General features: G+C 44.6%; 1 protein-coding gene across 2 annotated transcripts in view; it reads right to left on the bottom strand.

Annotated features, from left to right (window-relative positions):
* CASC3 (CASC3 exon junction complex subunit) overlaps window positions 1-15,023 on the bottom strand; it is a 32,001-nt gene that overhangs the window by 16,600 nt on the left and 378 nt on the right. For both annotated transcript variants that reach the window (XM_054459821.2, XM_054459822.2), the window contains exons 2-3: window positions 14,590-14,617; window positions 14,215-14,252 (exon numbers count right to left, since the gene is read on the bottom strand). In XM_054459821.2, the coding sequence (XP_054315796.1) occupies window positions 14,215-14,252; window positions 14,590-14,617 (66 nt within the window). The remainder of the gene's footprint in view (window positions 1-14,214; window positions 14,253-14,589; window positions 14,618-15,023) is intronic.

Genomic DNA, 15,023 nt, shown 5'->3' with positions numbered 1-15,023 from the left:
ACCACTTCAGTGTACTCTTTCCAATTCTTACTAGCTCTACCCTGAAGGAACTGTTCCTTTGAAAAATTCTAATACAGAAGTTTTAGCTCATTCTTCTACTTCCCACATATTTCAGACTAAGAGATGGAGTTGGTATCCTTATTCTCAATGTCTCTTCCAGATCTAACTCCTCTAGCCTCATTTTAATAAACCCCGGCTCCTCCGAGGCCACAGGCCTGTCGTTGATGGGAAGACTTTAGCACTGAGGTCAGTCTTCACCTGCACTTCAGCCATCCATTTCCATGGCTGCACTCCAAACCAGTCTTACCTAGAACTGCTATGCTTTATTATAAGTAAAACTGCTCCACTTTCAAAACCTTAAATATAATTAGCTGAGCATGGTGGCTCATGCCTGTAATCCTAGCCACCCGGGAGGCTGAGGCAGGAGAATCGCTTGAACCCGGGAGACGGAGGTTGCAGTGAGCCAAGATAGCGCCACTGCATTCCAGCCTGGGTGACAGAATGAGACTCCATCTCAAAACAAAACAAAACAAAACAAAATAAAACCTTACGTATAAATACCCGAGTCCTTGACCAAAATCATCACATGCAAAAGAATGAAGTTGGCCGGGCGCAGTGGCTCACGCCTGTAATTCCAGCATTTTGGGAGGCCAAGACAGGTAGATCACGAGGTCAGGAGATCGAGATCATCCTGGCTAACACGGTGAAACCCAATCTCTACTAAAAATACAAAAAATCAGCTGGGCATGGTGGTGGGCACCTATAGTCCCAGCCACTCGGGAGGCTGAGGCAGAAGAATGGCATGAACCCAGGAGGCAGAGCTTGCAGTGAGCCTAGATAGCGCCACTGCACTCCAGCCTGGGCCAAAGAGCGAGACTCCATCTCAAAAAAAAAAAAAAGAATGAAGTTAGACCCTTACTTTACCCCACATATAAAAACTAACTCAAAATGAAATCAAAGACCTAAATTTAAGGGTTGAAACTACAAAACTCTTAGAAGAAAACATAGGAGTAAATACTCATGACTCTCAGTTTGGCAAATGACTCTTAGATACCTAACACCAAAAGCATCTGCAACAAAAGGAAAAACATAAACCAGGCTTCATCAAAACTAAAACCTTTGTGCTTGAAAGAACACTATAAAGAAAGTGAACAATCCACAGAAAGGGAACACATATTTGCAAATCATATCTGATAAGGGACTTACATCTAGAATACAGAATATATAGAGAACTCTGACATCTCAACTAAAAAAAAAAAAAAAATGGCCAAGCGCGGTGGCTCACACCTGTAATCCCAGCACTTTGGGAGGCTGAAGTGGGCAGATCACCTGAGGTTAGGAGTTCAAGATCAGCCTGGCCAACATGGCAAAACCTCATCTCTACTAAAAATACAAAAATTAGCCGGGCATGGCAGCACACACCTGTAATCCCAGCTACTTGGGGCAAAGATCAAGTGTGGTGGTTGATGCCTATAGTCCCCAACTACTGAGGAGGCTGAGGTGGGAAGACTGCTTGAGCCCAGGAGTTTGAGACCACTCTGTATAATATAGCAAGAACTTGTCTCTAAAAAAATAAAAACAATAATTAAAAATAAATTTTAAAAAAATGGCCTAGGTATCTGAATAGTCATTTCTCCAAGGAAGGTACACAAATGGCCAATAAGCACCAAAAAAAAACGCTCAGCATCATTAGTCATCAGGGAAACGCAAATCAGAATGAGAGAACATCTCATCTCTAATAGGACATCTAGAATCAAATCGGCTCACTGCAACCTCTACCTCCCGGGTTCAAGTGATTCTTATGCCTCAGCCTCCTGAGTAGCTGGGATTACAGGCGCGTGCCACAGTGCCTGGCTAATTTTTGCATTTTTAGCAGAGACAAGGTTTCGCCATGTTAGCAAGGCTGGTCTCGAACTCCTGATCTCAAGTGATCCGTCTGACTCGGCCTCCCAAAGTGCTGGGATTATAGGCGTGAGCCACCGTGCCCGGCCAAAAAAAAAAATTTTAGAGGTCTATGTTGCCCAAGCTGGTCTCGAACTCCTGGGCCCAAGAAATCTTCCTGCCACAGCCTCCTGAGTAGCTCAGAGTACAGGCATGCACCTGGGTAAATAACACAAGTACTGTTAAGGATATGGAGAAACTGGAACCCTCATACACTGCTGTTAGTCACGTAAAATGGTGCAGCACCTTGGAAACAGTATGGCGGTTCTGGTTCCTCAAATGATTACAGAGTTACCACATGACTCAGCAATTCCATTCCTAGGTACATAGTCAAAGAGAAGTGAAAACATATGTCCCCATAAAAACGTGTACACTAATGTTTGTAGAAGAATTATTCATAATAACCAAAAGATGGAAATATGCTATGGAAATAACTCGTGTCTGTTGTTGGGTGAATGGATAAAGAAAATGTGGAACACACAAACAATGGAATCTAATTCTGCCCTAAAAAAAAAATTTTGACATTTGTGACAACAAATGGATGAACCTAGAGGGAACTACACTAAGTAAAATAAGCTAGACACAGAAAGATAACCACCACATGATCTCAAGTCAAACTCACAGAAACAGAGAGTAGGAAGGGGGTTGTCTGGGGCTTAAGGGTAGCGAAAATGAGATCATGGTAAGAGGATATAAAATTTCAGTTATAAGTTCTGGAGACCTAATGTACAGCATGGTAACCATAGTTAATAACGTACTGGTCGGGCGTGGTGGCTCACACCTGTAATCCCAGCACTTTGGGAGGCCGAGGTGGGCAGATCACGAGGTCAGGAGTTCGAGACCAGCCTGGGCTGTCTCTGGGCTGTGAAACCCTGTCTCTACTAAAAATAAAAAAATTAGCCGGGCGTGGTGGTGGGCGCCTGTAATCCCAACTACTCAGGAGGCTGAGGCAGGAGAATTGCTTGAACCTGGGAGGCAAAGATTGCAGTGAGCTGAGATTGTACCACCGCACTCCAGCCTGGGCGACAGAGCAAGACTCCGTCTAAAATAATAATAATAATAGCGTACTGTATACTTGGCCAGGCATGGTGGCTCATGCCTGTAATCCTAATACTTTGGGAAGCTGAGGCTGGAGGATTGCTTGAAGCTGAGTTCAAGACTAGCCTGGGCAATACAGCAATTCTTTGCCTCTACAAAAAATTTGTTTAGAAATTAGCTGGGCGGCCGGGCACAGTGGCTCATCCCTGTAATCCCAGCACTTTGAGAGGCCGAGCAGGTGGATCACCTGAGGTTGGGAGCTCAAGACCAGCCTGACCAACATGGAGAAACCCCATCTCTACTAAAAATACAAAATTAGCTGGGCTTGGTGGCGCATGACTGTAATCCCAGCTACTTGAGAGGCTTAGGCAGGAGAACCGCTTGAACCCAGGAGGCGGAGGCTGCAGTGAGCTGAGATCATGCCACTGCACTCCAGCCTGGGCAACAAGAGCGAAACTCCGTCTCAAAAATAAAAATAAAAATAAAAACAAATCAATAAAATTAGCTGGGCATGGTAGTGCACGCCTGTAGTCCCAGCTATTGAGGAGACTGAGGTGGGAGGATCGCTTAAGCCCAGGAGTTTGAGGTTGCAGTGAGCTATAACTGCATCACTGAACTCCAGCTTGGGTGACAAAGGTTCTGTCTCTTTTTAAACCATGTAAAATAAAAATAAATAACATAGTGTAAACTTGAAATGTGCTGAGAGAGTAGCTCTTCAGTGTTCTCATCACACACATACAAAAAGGTTAACTATGTGAGGTGACAGATATGTTAATTAGCTTAACTGTGGTACTCCACAATGTACACATATAGCAAGACACCACATTGTATGTGTTAAATGTATACAATTTTTATTTGTGAGTTATACCTCAATAAAGCTGGGGTGGGGAGGCAGAAAGAAGGAATGAAGTACTGATACATGCTACAAGTCAGATGAAAACATTATACTGAAAGAGGCCAGACACATAAATCTACATATTACATAATTCCATTCATATGAAAGGCCAGAATAGGAAAATCAACAGAGACAGAAAGTAGATTTGCAGTTGCTTAAGGCTACGGGAAGGATGGGAGAACTGGGTTTCTTCCTTTTTTTTTTTTTTTTTTTTTTTTTTTTTTTGAGATGAAGGTCTCACTCTGTTACTCAAGCTGGAGTGCAGTGGTGTGATCACAGCTCCCTGCAGCCTTGACCTTCTGGGCTCAAACAATTCTCCTGCCTAAGCTTGCCAAGTAGCTGGCACTACAGGTGCACGCCACCACGCCTGGCTAAATTTTTTATTTTTTATAGAGATAAGGTCTTACGGGCCAGGCGTGGTGACTTACGCCTGTAATCCCAGCACTTTGGGAAGCTGAGGTGGGTAGATCACTTGAGGCTAGGAGTTTGAGACCAGCCTGGCCAAAATGACAAAATTCCATCTCTACTAAAAATACTAAAAATTAGGCAGGCATATGGCACATACCTGTAACCTCAGCTACCCGGGAGGCTGACGAATGAGAATCACTTGAACCCCAGAGGGTCAAGTTGCAGTGAGCCAAGAATGTGCCACTGCACTCCAGACTTGGTGACAGAGCAAGACTCTGTCTCAAAAACAAACACACAAACAAATAAAAAGAGATGAGATCTCACTATGTTGCCCAGGCTGGTCTCGAACTCCTGGGCCGACCATTCCTCCTGCCTCAGCCTCCTGAGTAGCTGAGTAGAGGCATGCACCTGGCTAAATTATGCACTTTATAAATAAATGAACTGTACGTTCTGTGAATTGTATCTCAATAAAGCAGTTTTTTTTCTTTTTCTTTTTCTTTTTTTTTTTTGAGAGGGAGTCTCACTCTGTTGCCCAGGCTGGAGTGCAGTGGCGTGATCTCGGCTCACTGCAAGCTCCGCCTCCCAGGTTCACACCATTCTCCTGCCTCAGCCTCCTGAGTGGCTGGGACTACAGGTGCCCGCCACCACACCTGACTAAGTTTTTTGTATTTTTAGTAGAGACGGGGTTTCACCGTGTTAGCCAGGACGATCTCGATCTCCTGACCTCGTGATCCGCCTGCCTTAGCCTCCCAAAGTGCTGGGATTACAGGAATAAGCCTCGGCGCCTTGCCACAATAATGCAGTTTTTAAAAAAATGCCTCTTATTCCTAGTTGTTTCCTTACTGTCTCGTCTCTAATTTCTTAATGCATCCATTCCCTTGATCCTTCTAACTTCTGCCTATCAGTCCTTTCTGACATTCACTTTCTTCTCTCCCTAGACTCCATAGCTCATTCATTTCAATCACTACTAGTAACATCCCAATTCTCTTGCCACTCCCATATGCCTGGAACTGGATCAATTCAAATGTCTGCTTTCTCCAGGCCTACAACAGACTACTCCATTGCCAAAGGGGGTTAAACACACACACACACACACACACACACACACACACACACACTCTCTCTTACTTTTTGAAGCAGATGTCATTATTTTGTTTTTTTTCGAGAGTCTCACACTGTTACCCAGGCTGGAGTGCAGTGGTGCAATCATAGCTTGCTGTGGCCTCGACCTCCTGGGCTCAAGGGATCCTCCCGCTCCAAGCTCCCAAGTAGCTGGGACATAAGCACACATCACTGCGCCAGGTTGATTTTTGGTAGAGAGAGGGTCCCACTTTGTTGCCCAGATTGGTCTCAAATTCCTGGGCTCAAGCAATCCTCCTGCCCTGGCCTCCCAAAGTGCTTGGATTACAGGTGTGAGCCACCGTGCCTGTCCTGCTCTATCCTTCTATTTCACAAAAACAAAACACAGAAGGGAACACTAACTTCCCTTGCACATACCTTTCCTTCCCACTTCTCTGTAATTACAATGGAAGATACTTCTGATCTGGTTCCTACATCTTCTCATGTACTTAGTCAAGAATACCAGTACTTAATATTATTATCTATTCCCTCTTTTTTTTTTTTCCTTTTTTTTTTGAGACGGAGTCTCGCTCTGTCGCCCAGGCTCGAGTGCCCGCCAACATGCCCAGCTAATTTTTTGTATTTTTAGTAGAGATGGGGTTTCACCATGTTAGCCAGGATGGTCTCGATCTCCTGACCTCATGATCCGCCCGCCTCGGCCTCCCAAAGTGCTGGGATTACAGGCGTGAGCCACTGCACCCGGCTTTTCCCTCCTTTCTAATCTTCCTTTGCACATACCTTTCCTTCCCATTTCTCTGTAATTACAATGGAAGATGTTTGCCTTGTCTGGTTCCTACTTTTTCTCATATACTCAGTCAAAAATACCAGTACTCAATATTATTATCTATTCCCTCTCTGTTTTTTCCCCCCTTTCTTATCTTTTCTTCAATCTTTGACCTTATTTGATACTCTCCTAATGTTTTAAAAAACAACAAAATCACCTCTTGATCTCAAAGCTACCCCTCCAACTACCATCTCTTCAGCCTTCCCTCAGTCAAATTTCTTTAACAAGTTTTTTTGGCCAGGCACAGTGGCATGAACCTATTGTCTCAGCTATTCAAGAGGCTGATGAGGATTGTGAGTTCAAGTTCAAGCCCAGCTTGGGCAAAATAAGGAGACCCACTTGCCAAAAAAAAAAAAAGAATTCTTGGAAGACTCTCAGAAAATGGCAGTGGCACAGTTTTATCTCTCTTCCAATCTCCACATGGAATGAGAGCTCTGGACAGCAAAACCGAGACCCAAACCAAAACCCTGGCCAGACACAGTGGCTCACGCCCATAATCCCAACACTTTGGGAAGTCGAGGTGGGTGGATCACCTGAGGTCAGGAGTTCAAGACCAGCCTGGCCAACATGGTAAAACCGCGTCTCTACTAGAAATACAAAAATTAGCCAGGCATGGTGGCACGCATCTGTAATCCCAGCTATGCAAGAGGCTGAGGCACTAGAATAGCTTGAACCTGGAAGGCAAAGCCACTGCACTCCAGCCTGGGCGACAGCAAGACTCTGTCTCAAAAAATAAAAAAGAAACCAAAACCTTCAGACAACACTGCAACAAAGTAAGTTACCAGGTATCCCCCAAGACCCAAAATGTAAGTGCATAACAAAGCACCAACAGCTGTAGGACCTGTACAGTTCTGGTGTCCACACAGGAGAAAGCAGAGAGAAAGCAAATGGACCTGAGAACAGGAGAACACTGAAATAATCAACAGGCAGTCAAGGGAAAGCACAACAGTCAAAACTGAGAACAGCACTTAAAACTAGCAAGGGGGCCAGGCACGGTGGCTCATGCCTGTAATCCCATCACTTTGGGAGGCCAAGGTGTGTGGATTATCTGAGTCAGGAGTTCGAGACCAGCCTGGAAAACATGGTGAAACCTCATCTCTACTAAAAATACAAAAATTAGCTGGGCATGGTGGCACACGAGGTCCCAGCTACTCGGGAGGCTAAGGCAGGAGAATCACTTGAACCCAGGAGACAGAGGTTGTGGTGAGCTGAGATTGCGCCGCTGCACTCCAGTCTGGGCGACAGAGTAAGACTCTGTCTCAAAAAAAAAAAAGGTCTAAAGGGATGAAGCTGACCTGGCTGCCAGGGCTTCCTTCTGGGGACAGGGCCCTACACTGTCCCTAGAAGGGAGTTCCTAGAAGAGAAACTGTTGAGAGCAGGACCAAATTCAGTAGGACAGGGATGGTCCAGAACAAGCTAGGAAAGGGAACAAAAGCAACAAATCTCAGAAAGCAAGCCACCATATTTCTCACCACCACAGAAAAACAACAGAAGAAGCTCTGTGACGTTAGAAAAAGCTACTCTAAATCATGCTTCCTTCTAAAAGACCAGGAAAACTAATTTTACATAAAAATGAACAGAAAATATAGAAGTTAAATCCCATATAAAGGTATAATAACAAAAAATAATAGCATTCCTACAGACAATGAAAGCGTGCCAGAAAGACATCCGCATATCATATCAAAATTGCAACTTCTATTTCAAAATGAGCTAAAAAGACATTAATAAAATTATATAAGGCATGAAAGAACATCAATCAGAATTGGAAAAACTCAAAAATGAAATGAGAACTCAGAAAGCTATGAGCAATTAGGAATCAAAAACTATTTACCAGATATCACCACCTAAAAGTCCCACACCTTCTCGATCTCAAAACATCCAAAACCTAACCCACCACTGTCCTTCCAGAACTCTTCTCCTGGGGTCCCTTCCTTAACAGTTAACACCATTCAACACCGTTCATCAACCTGCACATTCGTTTGACTCCTTTTTCTTTTTCTGAGTCAGGGTCTCACTTTGTTGTCCAGGCTGGAGTGCTGTGGAGTGATCACAGCTCTACAGCTTTGACCTCCCTGGGCTTAGATGATCCTCCTGCCTGAACCTCCTCAGTAGCTGGGACCACAAGCCTGCGCCACCAAGACCGGATAATTTTTTTTTCTACTTTTCTTTTGTAGAGACAGGATTTTTCCATGTTGCCCAGGTGGGTCTCAAGCTCCTGGGCTCAAGCAATCCACCTGCCTCAGCCTCCCAAAGTGCTGTGATTACAGGCATGAGCCACGGTACCTGGCCTCCTTTGACTCTTTAATTCAGGTTCCACATTCAATCAATGAAGGGGTTGTTAGTAACACTAGAATCTCTCTCTAATCTGTCCACATCTTGCCATTCCCACAAGTATGAACCTTCTTTAGGGGCACCATCGTCATGCTCCTTGGACTATCCTAACAACCTCTAAACAGCTCTTCTGCCTCTCGTCTTCCTTTGTGCCTCACCCACAATTCATCCTCCACATTTAAGCCTTCAGTGGTACTTCTTTCCTAGCCATTAGGATAACATCCAAACTCCCTTACATATAGAATGGTAAGCTGCTATAAATTCACAATCCCCAAAACTCAATGAACATTCCATATTGCCTGTCAGTTTTTCCAATGTTTCCATTCTCTAGTGACTACAGATGGTCCCTGATGTATGATGGTTCAACTTATAATTTTGACTTTATGGTGGTATGAAAGCCATAAACGTTCAGTAGAAACTGTACTTCTCAGCTGGGTGCAGTGGCTCACCACACATGTAATCCCAGCACTTTGGGAGGCCAAGGTGGGAGGATCCCTTGAGTCCAGGAGTTCAAGATCAGCCTGGGCAACATAGAGAGACCTCATCTCTATTAGAAATATTTTTTAAAAAATAAAAAAGAGGCCAGGCACTGTGGCTCACGCTTGTAATCCCAGCACTTTGGGAGGCCAAGGCAGGCGGATCACCAGGTCAAGAGTTCAAGACCAGCCTGTCCAACATGATGAATCCCCGTCTCTACTAAAAATACAAAAAAAATCAGCCAGGCATGGTGGCGTGCGCCTGTAATCCCAGCTACTCGGGAGGCTGAGGCACGAGAATCGCTTGAACCCGGGAGGCAGAGGTTGCAGTGAGCTGAGATCATGCCACTGCAGAGTGAGATAGAGTGAGACTCTGTCTTAAAAAAAGAAAAAAAAAAAGAAATCGTACTTCTCGAGATGCTGGATAGCAAGAGAGAGCTGCTGCTCCAAGTTAGCCAAGAAGTTATCTTGAACTTCTGAACTTATGATGGGTTTACCAGGATGGGATGTAACTACACCATAAATCAAAAAGCATCTGTACTGCAGCAAATATTTTCCATCCCAAAACCACTTGTAACTCTGAATTCTGTCCACTTCTATTTTCACTATCACCACTTTATTCCCTGCCACACTCACTACTTAACTAGATTCCTACAATAGCTTTCTTAACTAGCTTTTCTGTCTCTGATCTTGTTCCTCTTCACTGCGGACAAAATAACTGCTGTAAAAGAATCCTCAAATTTTACAGTACATAGCATCAACCTGGGATATTCTTTAATACATAAATGTCTGAGTCCCCAACGCCCCTCCCAAGAGTCTGTTTCAGTAGAGAATGGCTAATTGGATTTTCTGATGCAAGTGTTCTCTGGATCTGAAAAACACTTCTTTAAAATTTAAATCAGACAAAGCATAGTGGCTCCTGCTTGTAATCCCAGCACTTTGAAAGACCAAGACGGGCGGATCACTTGAGGTCAGGAGTTCGAGACCAGCCTTGCCAACATAGTGAAACCCCATCTCTACTAAAAATTAAAAACAAAACAAAAAAAACAGTAAATAAAAAATTTAAAAAATGAATAAATAAATCCAATCACATCACTTTTTTTTTTTGAGACAGGGTCTTGCTCTGTTGCCCAGGCTGGAGTACAGTGATACAATCTTGATTCACTGCAACCTCCACCTCCCAGGCTCAAGCAATCCTCCCACCTCACCAATTAGTGGCCCCTGCTCACCAATTTGTCTTTATTTCTAATACCTATCCTGTCCCAACAATGCTCCAGTCACACCTAACTACTCCCAAGTTCCCAAACGTTCGCTATCTTCTCTATCTGGGCTTTTTCTCTTTTTAAAAAAATTTTGGGCCAGGCGCAGTAGCTCATGCATGTAATCCCAGCACTTTGGGAGGCCGAGGTGGGTGGATCACGACGTCAAGAGATGGAGACCATCCTGGCCAACATGGTGGAACCCCGTCTTTTTGTATTTTTAGTAAAAATACAAAAATTAGCTGAGCGTGGTGGTGTGCACCTGTAGTCCCAGCTACTCATGAGGCTGAGGCAGGAGAAATCACTTGAACCGGGGCGGGCGGAGGCTGCAGTGAGCCGAGATTGCACCACCGCACTCCAGCCTGGCAACGGAGTGAGACTCCGTCTTAAAAAACAAAACAAAAAAAAATGGGTGGCACGGTGGCTCATGCCTGTAATCCCAGCACCTTGGGAGGCCCAGGCGGGTAGGTCACCTGAGGTCAGCAGTTCGAGACCAGCTTGACCAACATGGTGAAACTCCATCTCTACTAAAAACACAAAAATTAGGCGGGCGTGGTGGCATGCACCTATAATCCCGGCTACTCGGGAGGCTGAGGCAGGAGAATCGCTTGAACTCAGGAGGCAGAGGTTGCAGTGAGCCGAGATTGAGCCGTTGCACTCCAGCCTGGGTAACAGAGCAACACTCCATCTCAAAAAAAAAAAAAAAAAAAAAAAAATTTTAATTTTTTTTTTTTTTTGGCTGGGTATGGTGGCTCATGCTTGTAATCTCAGCACTTTGGGAGGTCAAGGCAGGACGACTGGTTGAACCCAGCAGTTGGAGGTTGTAGTGAGCTGTGATCCCACAACTGCACTCCAGCCTAGGTGACTAGGCAACAGAGTGAGACCCTGCCTCTTTTTAAAAAAAAAAAAAAAAAAAAAAAAAGAGGGCTGGGCACAGTGGCTCACACCTGTAATCCACCTGTAATCCCGGTACTTTGGGAAGCTGAGGCGGGCGGATCACCTGAGGTCACGAGTTCATGACCAGCCTGGCCAACATGGTAAAACCCCGTCTCTACTACAAATACAAAAATTAGCTGGGTGTGGTGGTGTGCACCTGTAATCCCAGCTACTTGGGAAGCTGAGACAGGAGAATCGCTTGAACCAGGGAGGCGGAGGTTGCAGTGGGCCAAAATCATGCCACTGCACTCTTGCCTGGGTTACAGAGCAAGACTCCATCTCAAGCAAAAAAAAAGAAAAAGAAAGTTTTAAATTTTTGTTGAGTACACAGTAGGTATATATTTATGCAGTACATGAGATTTTTTTTTTTTTTTAGACAGAGTTTTGCTCTTGTTGCCCGGGATGAAGTGCAATGGCACAATCTTGGCTCACTGCAACCTCCACCTCCTGGGTTCAAGTGATTCTCCTGCCTCAGCCTCCTGAGTCGCTGGGATTACAGGCGCCTGCCACCACGCCTAGCTAATTTTTCTTATTTTCAGTAGAGACTGAAAATGGGTTTTGCCATGTTGGCCAGGCTGGTCTCGAACTCCTGACCGCAGGTGATTCACCCGCCTCGGCCTCCCAAAGTGCTGGGATTACAGGTGTGAGCCACCAAGCCCGGCCCATGAGATATTTTTATATAGATATACAATGTGTAATAATCATGTAAGGGTAAATGGGGTATGGATCGCCTCAAGCATTTATCCTTTGTCACAAACAATTCAATCACATTCTTTTATTAATATATATAATTTTTTTTTGAGATGGAGTCTCACCCTGTCACCAGACTGGAGCGCAGTGGCATGATTTCGGCTCACTGCAACCTCCGCCTCCCGGATTCAAGCGATTCTCCTGCCTCAGCCTCCCGAGTAGCTGGGACTACAAGGGCATGCAACCACACCCGGCCAATTTTTGTATTTTTAGTAGAAATGAGATTTCACCATGTTGGCCAGGATGATCTCGATCTTTTGACCTTGTTATCCACCCACCTCAGCCTACCGAAGTGCTGGGATTACAGGCGTGAGCCACTGTGCCCAGCCAATAGTTATTTTTAAATGTACAATAAATAAGTTACTGGTTGACTGTAGGCACCATGTTGCAAATATGAAATTCTAGATCTTAGTCTTTCTTATTTTTTAAATTTTCTGAGACAAAAGTCTTGCTCTGTTGCCCAGGCTGGAGTACAGCGGTGTGATTATGGCTCACTGCCACCTCCACCTCCCAGGCTCAACGGATTCTCCTGCCTCAGCCACTTGAGTAGCTGGAATTACAGGCATGCGTGACCATGAGCTGCTAATTTTTGTATTTTTAGTAGAGATGGAGTTTTCTCATGTTGACCAGGCTGGTCTTAACCTCCTAGCCTCAAGTGACTGGCCCACCTTGGCCTCCCACAGTGCTGGGATTACAGGTGTGAGTCATCGCGCTGGGTTTAGATCTTATTCATTCTAATTACTATTTTTTTTTGGTACCCCTACGGGCTTTCTTTTATTTATTTATTTATTTTTTTGAGACAGAGTCTCACTCTATCACCCAGGTAGGAGTGCAGTGGCATGACTTCAGCTCACTGCCACCTCCATCTCCTGGGATCAAACGATTTTCATGTCTCAGCCTCCCAAGTAGCTGTGATTACAGGCATCCATCACCACACCCAGCTAATTTTTGTATTTTTTAGTAGAGATTTTTTTTTTTTTTTTTTTTTTTTGAGACAGAGTCTTGCTCTGTCGCCCAGGCTGGAGTGCAGTGGTGCAATCTCGGCTCACTGCAAGCTCCGCCTCCCGGGTTCATGCCATTTTCTTGCCTCAGCCTCCCGAGTAGCTGGGACTACAGGCGCCCGCCACCACGCCCGGCTAATTTTTTTTTTTTGTATTTTTAGTAGGGACGGGATTTCACCATGTTAGCCAGGATGGTTTCGATCTCCTGACCTTGTGATCCACCCGCCTCGGCCTCACGAAGTGCTGGGATTACAGGCGTGAGCCACCGCGCCCGGCCAGAGATGGGGTTTCACCATGTTGGCCAGGCTGGTCTCAAACTCCTGGCCTCAAGTGATCCGTCTGCCTCAGCCTTCCAAAGTGCTCGGATTACAGGCGTGAGCCACTGCTCCCGGCCCCTGTGGGCTTTCTTCACTGTTGTTCTCTCTGCCTAGAACACATTTTACCCAGCCAACTCTTTAATCTTTCCTGACTGCCCAAGATGGATTCAGTACCCAGCTGTAATACACTACTTAGCCCTATCCCAGTGCTATCCCCTATCAGCAAGTGGTACAATTGCTTGAATGTTTGTCTGACTTCCTTATTGAGTTGTGAGATCTCTAAAGATAGGAATTTTGTTATAGTGTTCACTATTCCATCCTCAAGGGCTTAACAGATTCTAAAATGTAATAACAGTTCTAAAAATGTATAGACAAAATCTTTGATCCACCATCCAATTCCCTCTATATATAATCCCATTACCAGAACTCAGGACTCCACTCAACAACCCAGGAAACAAACATTTATTCTGATGGCATCTCTAGTAGTTTATCCAAAAGACAGGAAACTTTCTCCTAAAAACAGTAAAATCCCCACCTATAAAATGATGGATGCTCTTGGCACAAAACATTCCGAATCCTACCCTTTCAAAGTCTTCAGATAGATTTGGAAAAAAATATCCAATTGGCTGGCTTCTCAACCTACACTGCATAAAACAAACTGTCAAACATCTTTCAGAGGACTTCAAGATGTCCTCACTCTCTTATTTAGAACCTCATATTCTTCGGACAGGAAGAGAAGCCAACTAACAGTATAACACCTGTGGCTTGAGACAGCATGCCCCAAGTTTTCCCTAGGTCTAAAGTGAACAAGACCTTCTGTAACACTTTTTCAGAAGTATAAATGAAGAATGCACAAGAGGATAAACACGGAGGTCATGGTACGTTTGCAACGAAGGTGTGTACACGTTTTTAAAATGCATTTCTTATCTATACCATAGGAAAAAACCTGTCATACTCACTTCCGAGTCTTCTGCACTTTCATAATCCGAGAGAACAGCTGAAATAAAACAGAAATATGTGGAAAAAAAGAAACCCAGAAACATTTTTTGGCTACTTATTATAGGTCAGACTAAGAGTCTCATTTAATTCTGACATCAACCTACAACGTGGATAAAATTATAGTCCCCACTTACAGAAGGAGAAACAAGCTCAGAGGGTAACTTGCTCAAGACTATACTGCTAAAACCTATGCTCTTAACCACTATGCTACAAAAAGCCACTCTGTGGCCCTAAATCCGTGACAGTGTGTGAGAATGTCGACTGTTGGAAATAGATGACCTGATTTTATGTTAAAAAAAAACTCTTGTCCTAATGGGGTAAAAGATGCTACTCACCATCACCTTCAATGCCATCTTCACTCTCCTGAAGGAAAGTAGAAGACATGTGTTAGTTCTGTGATTTCCAGAGGTGGGGAGCCCAATAAAGAAATGTGGGTGAAAAGCTGAAGACTCAGCACAAAATGGTTGGAGAGGGAGACAGAGATAGGTAAATCTTTAACAAGTAGTAGCCAAGGCAGGTCTGGTCTCCTTCCCTCCAGCCCCAATTTCTGAATAAAACATTCGCTTTCCATCCCCAGCGGCTCTACCATCCTCCCAGAAACCCCCAATCTTTCCTCTTTCCTTGGAACTCCGGATGCAAACTCGCATTGGGATAACTCCCCTTTTCTCTCAAAAACAAAAAAAAAGTCCCAGTATCTACTATCAACACACAGACACCTAGCATCACCTACACCCCGCCCCCGGCCGGCTCGCCGCCCGGTCTCCACCCC

The sequence above is a fragment of the Pongo pygmaeus genome, chromosome 19, assembly GCF_028885625.2.
Source record: "Pongo pygmaeus isolate AG05252 chromosome 19, NHGRI_mPonPyg2-v2.0_pri, whole genome shotgun sequence".
Classification (NCBI taxonomy): domain Eukaryota; kingdom Metazoa; phylum Chordata; class Mammalia; order Primates; family Hominidae; genus Pongo; species Pongo pygmaeus.
The sequence above is the reverse complement of the archived record's forward strand: the minus strand, read 5'-3'. Positions and strand labels throughout refer to the sequence as shown.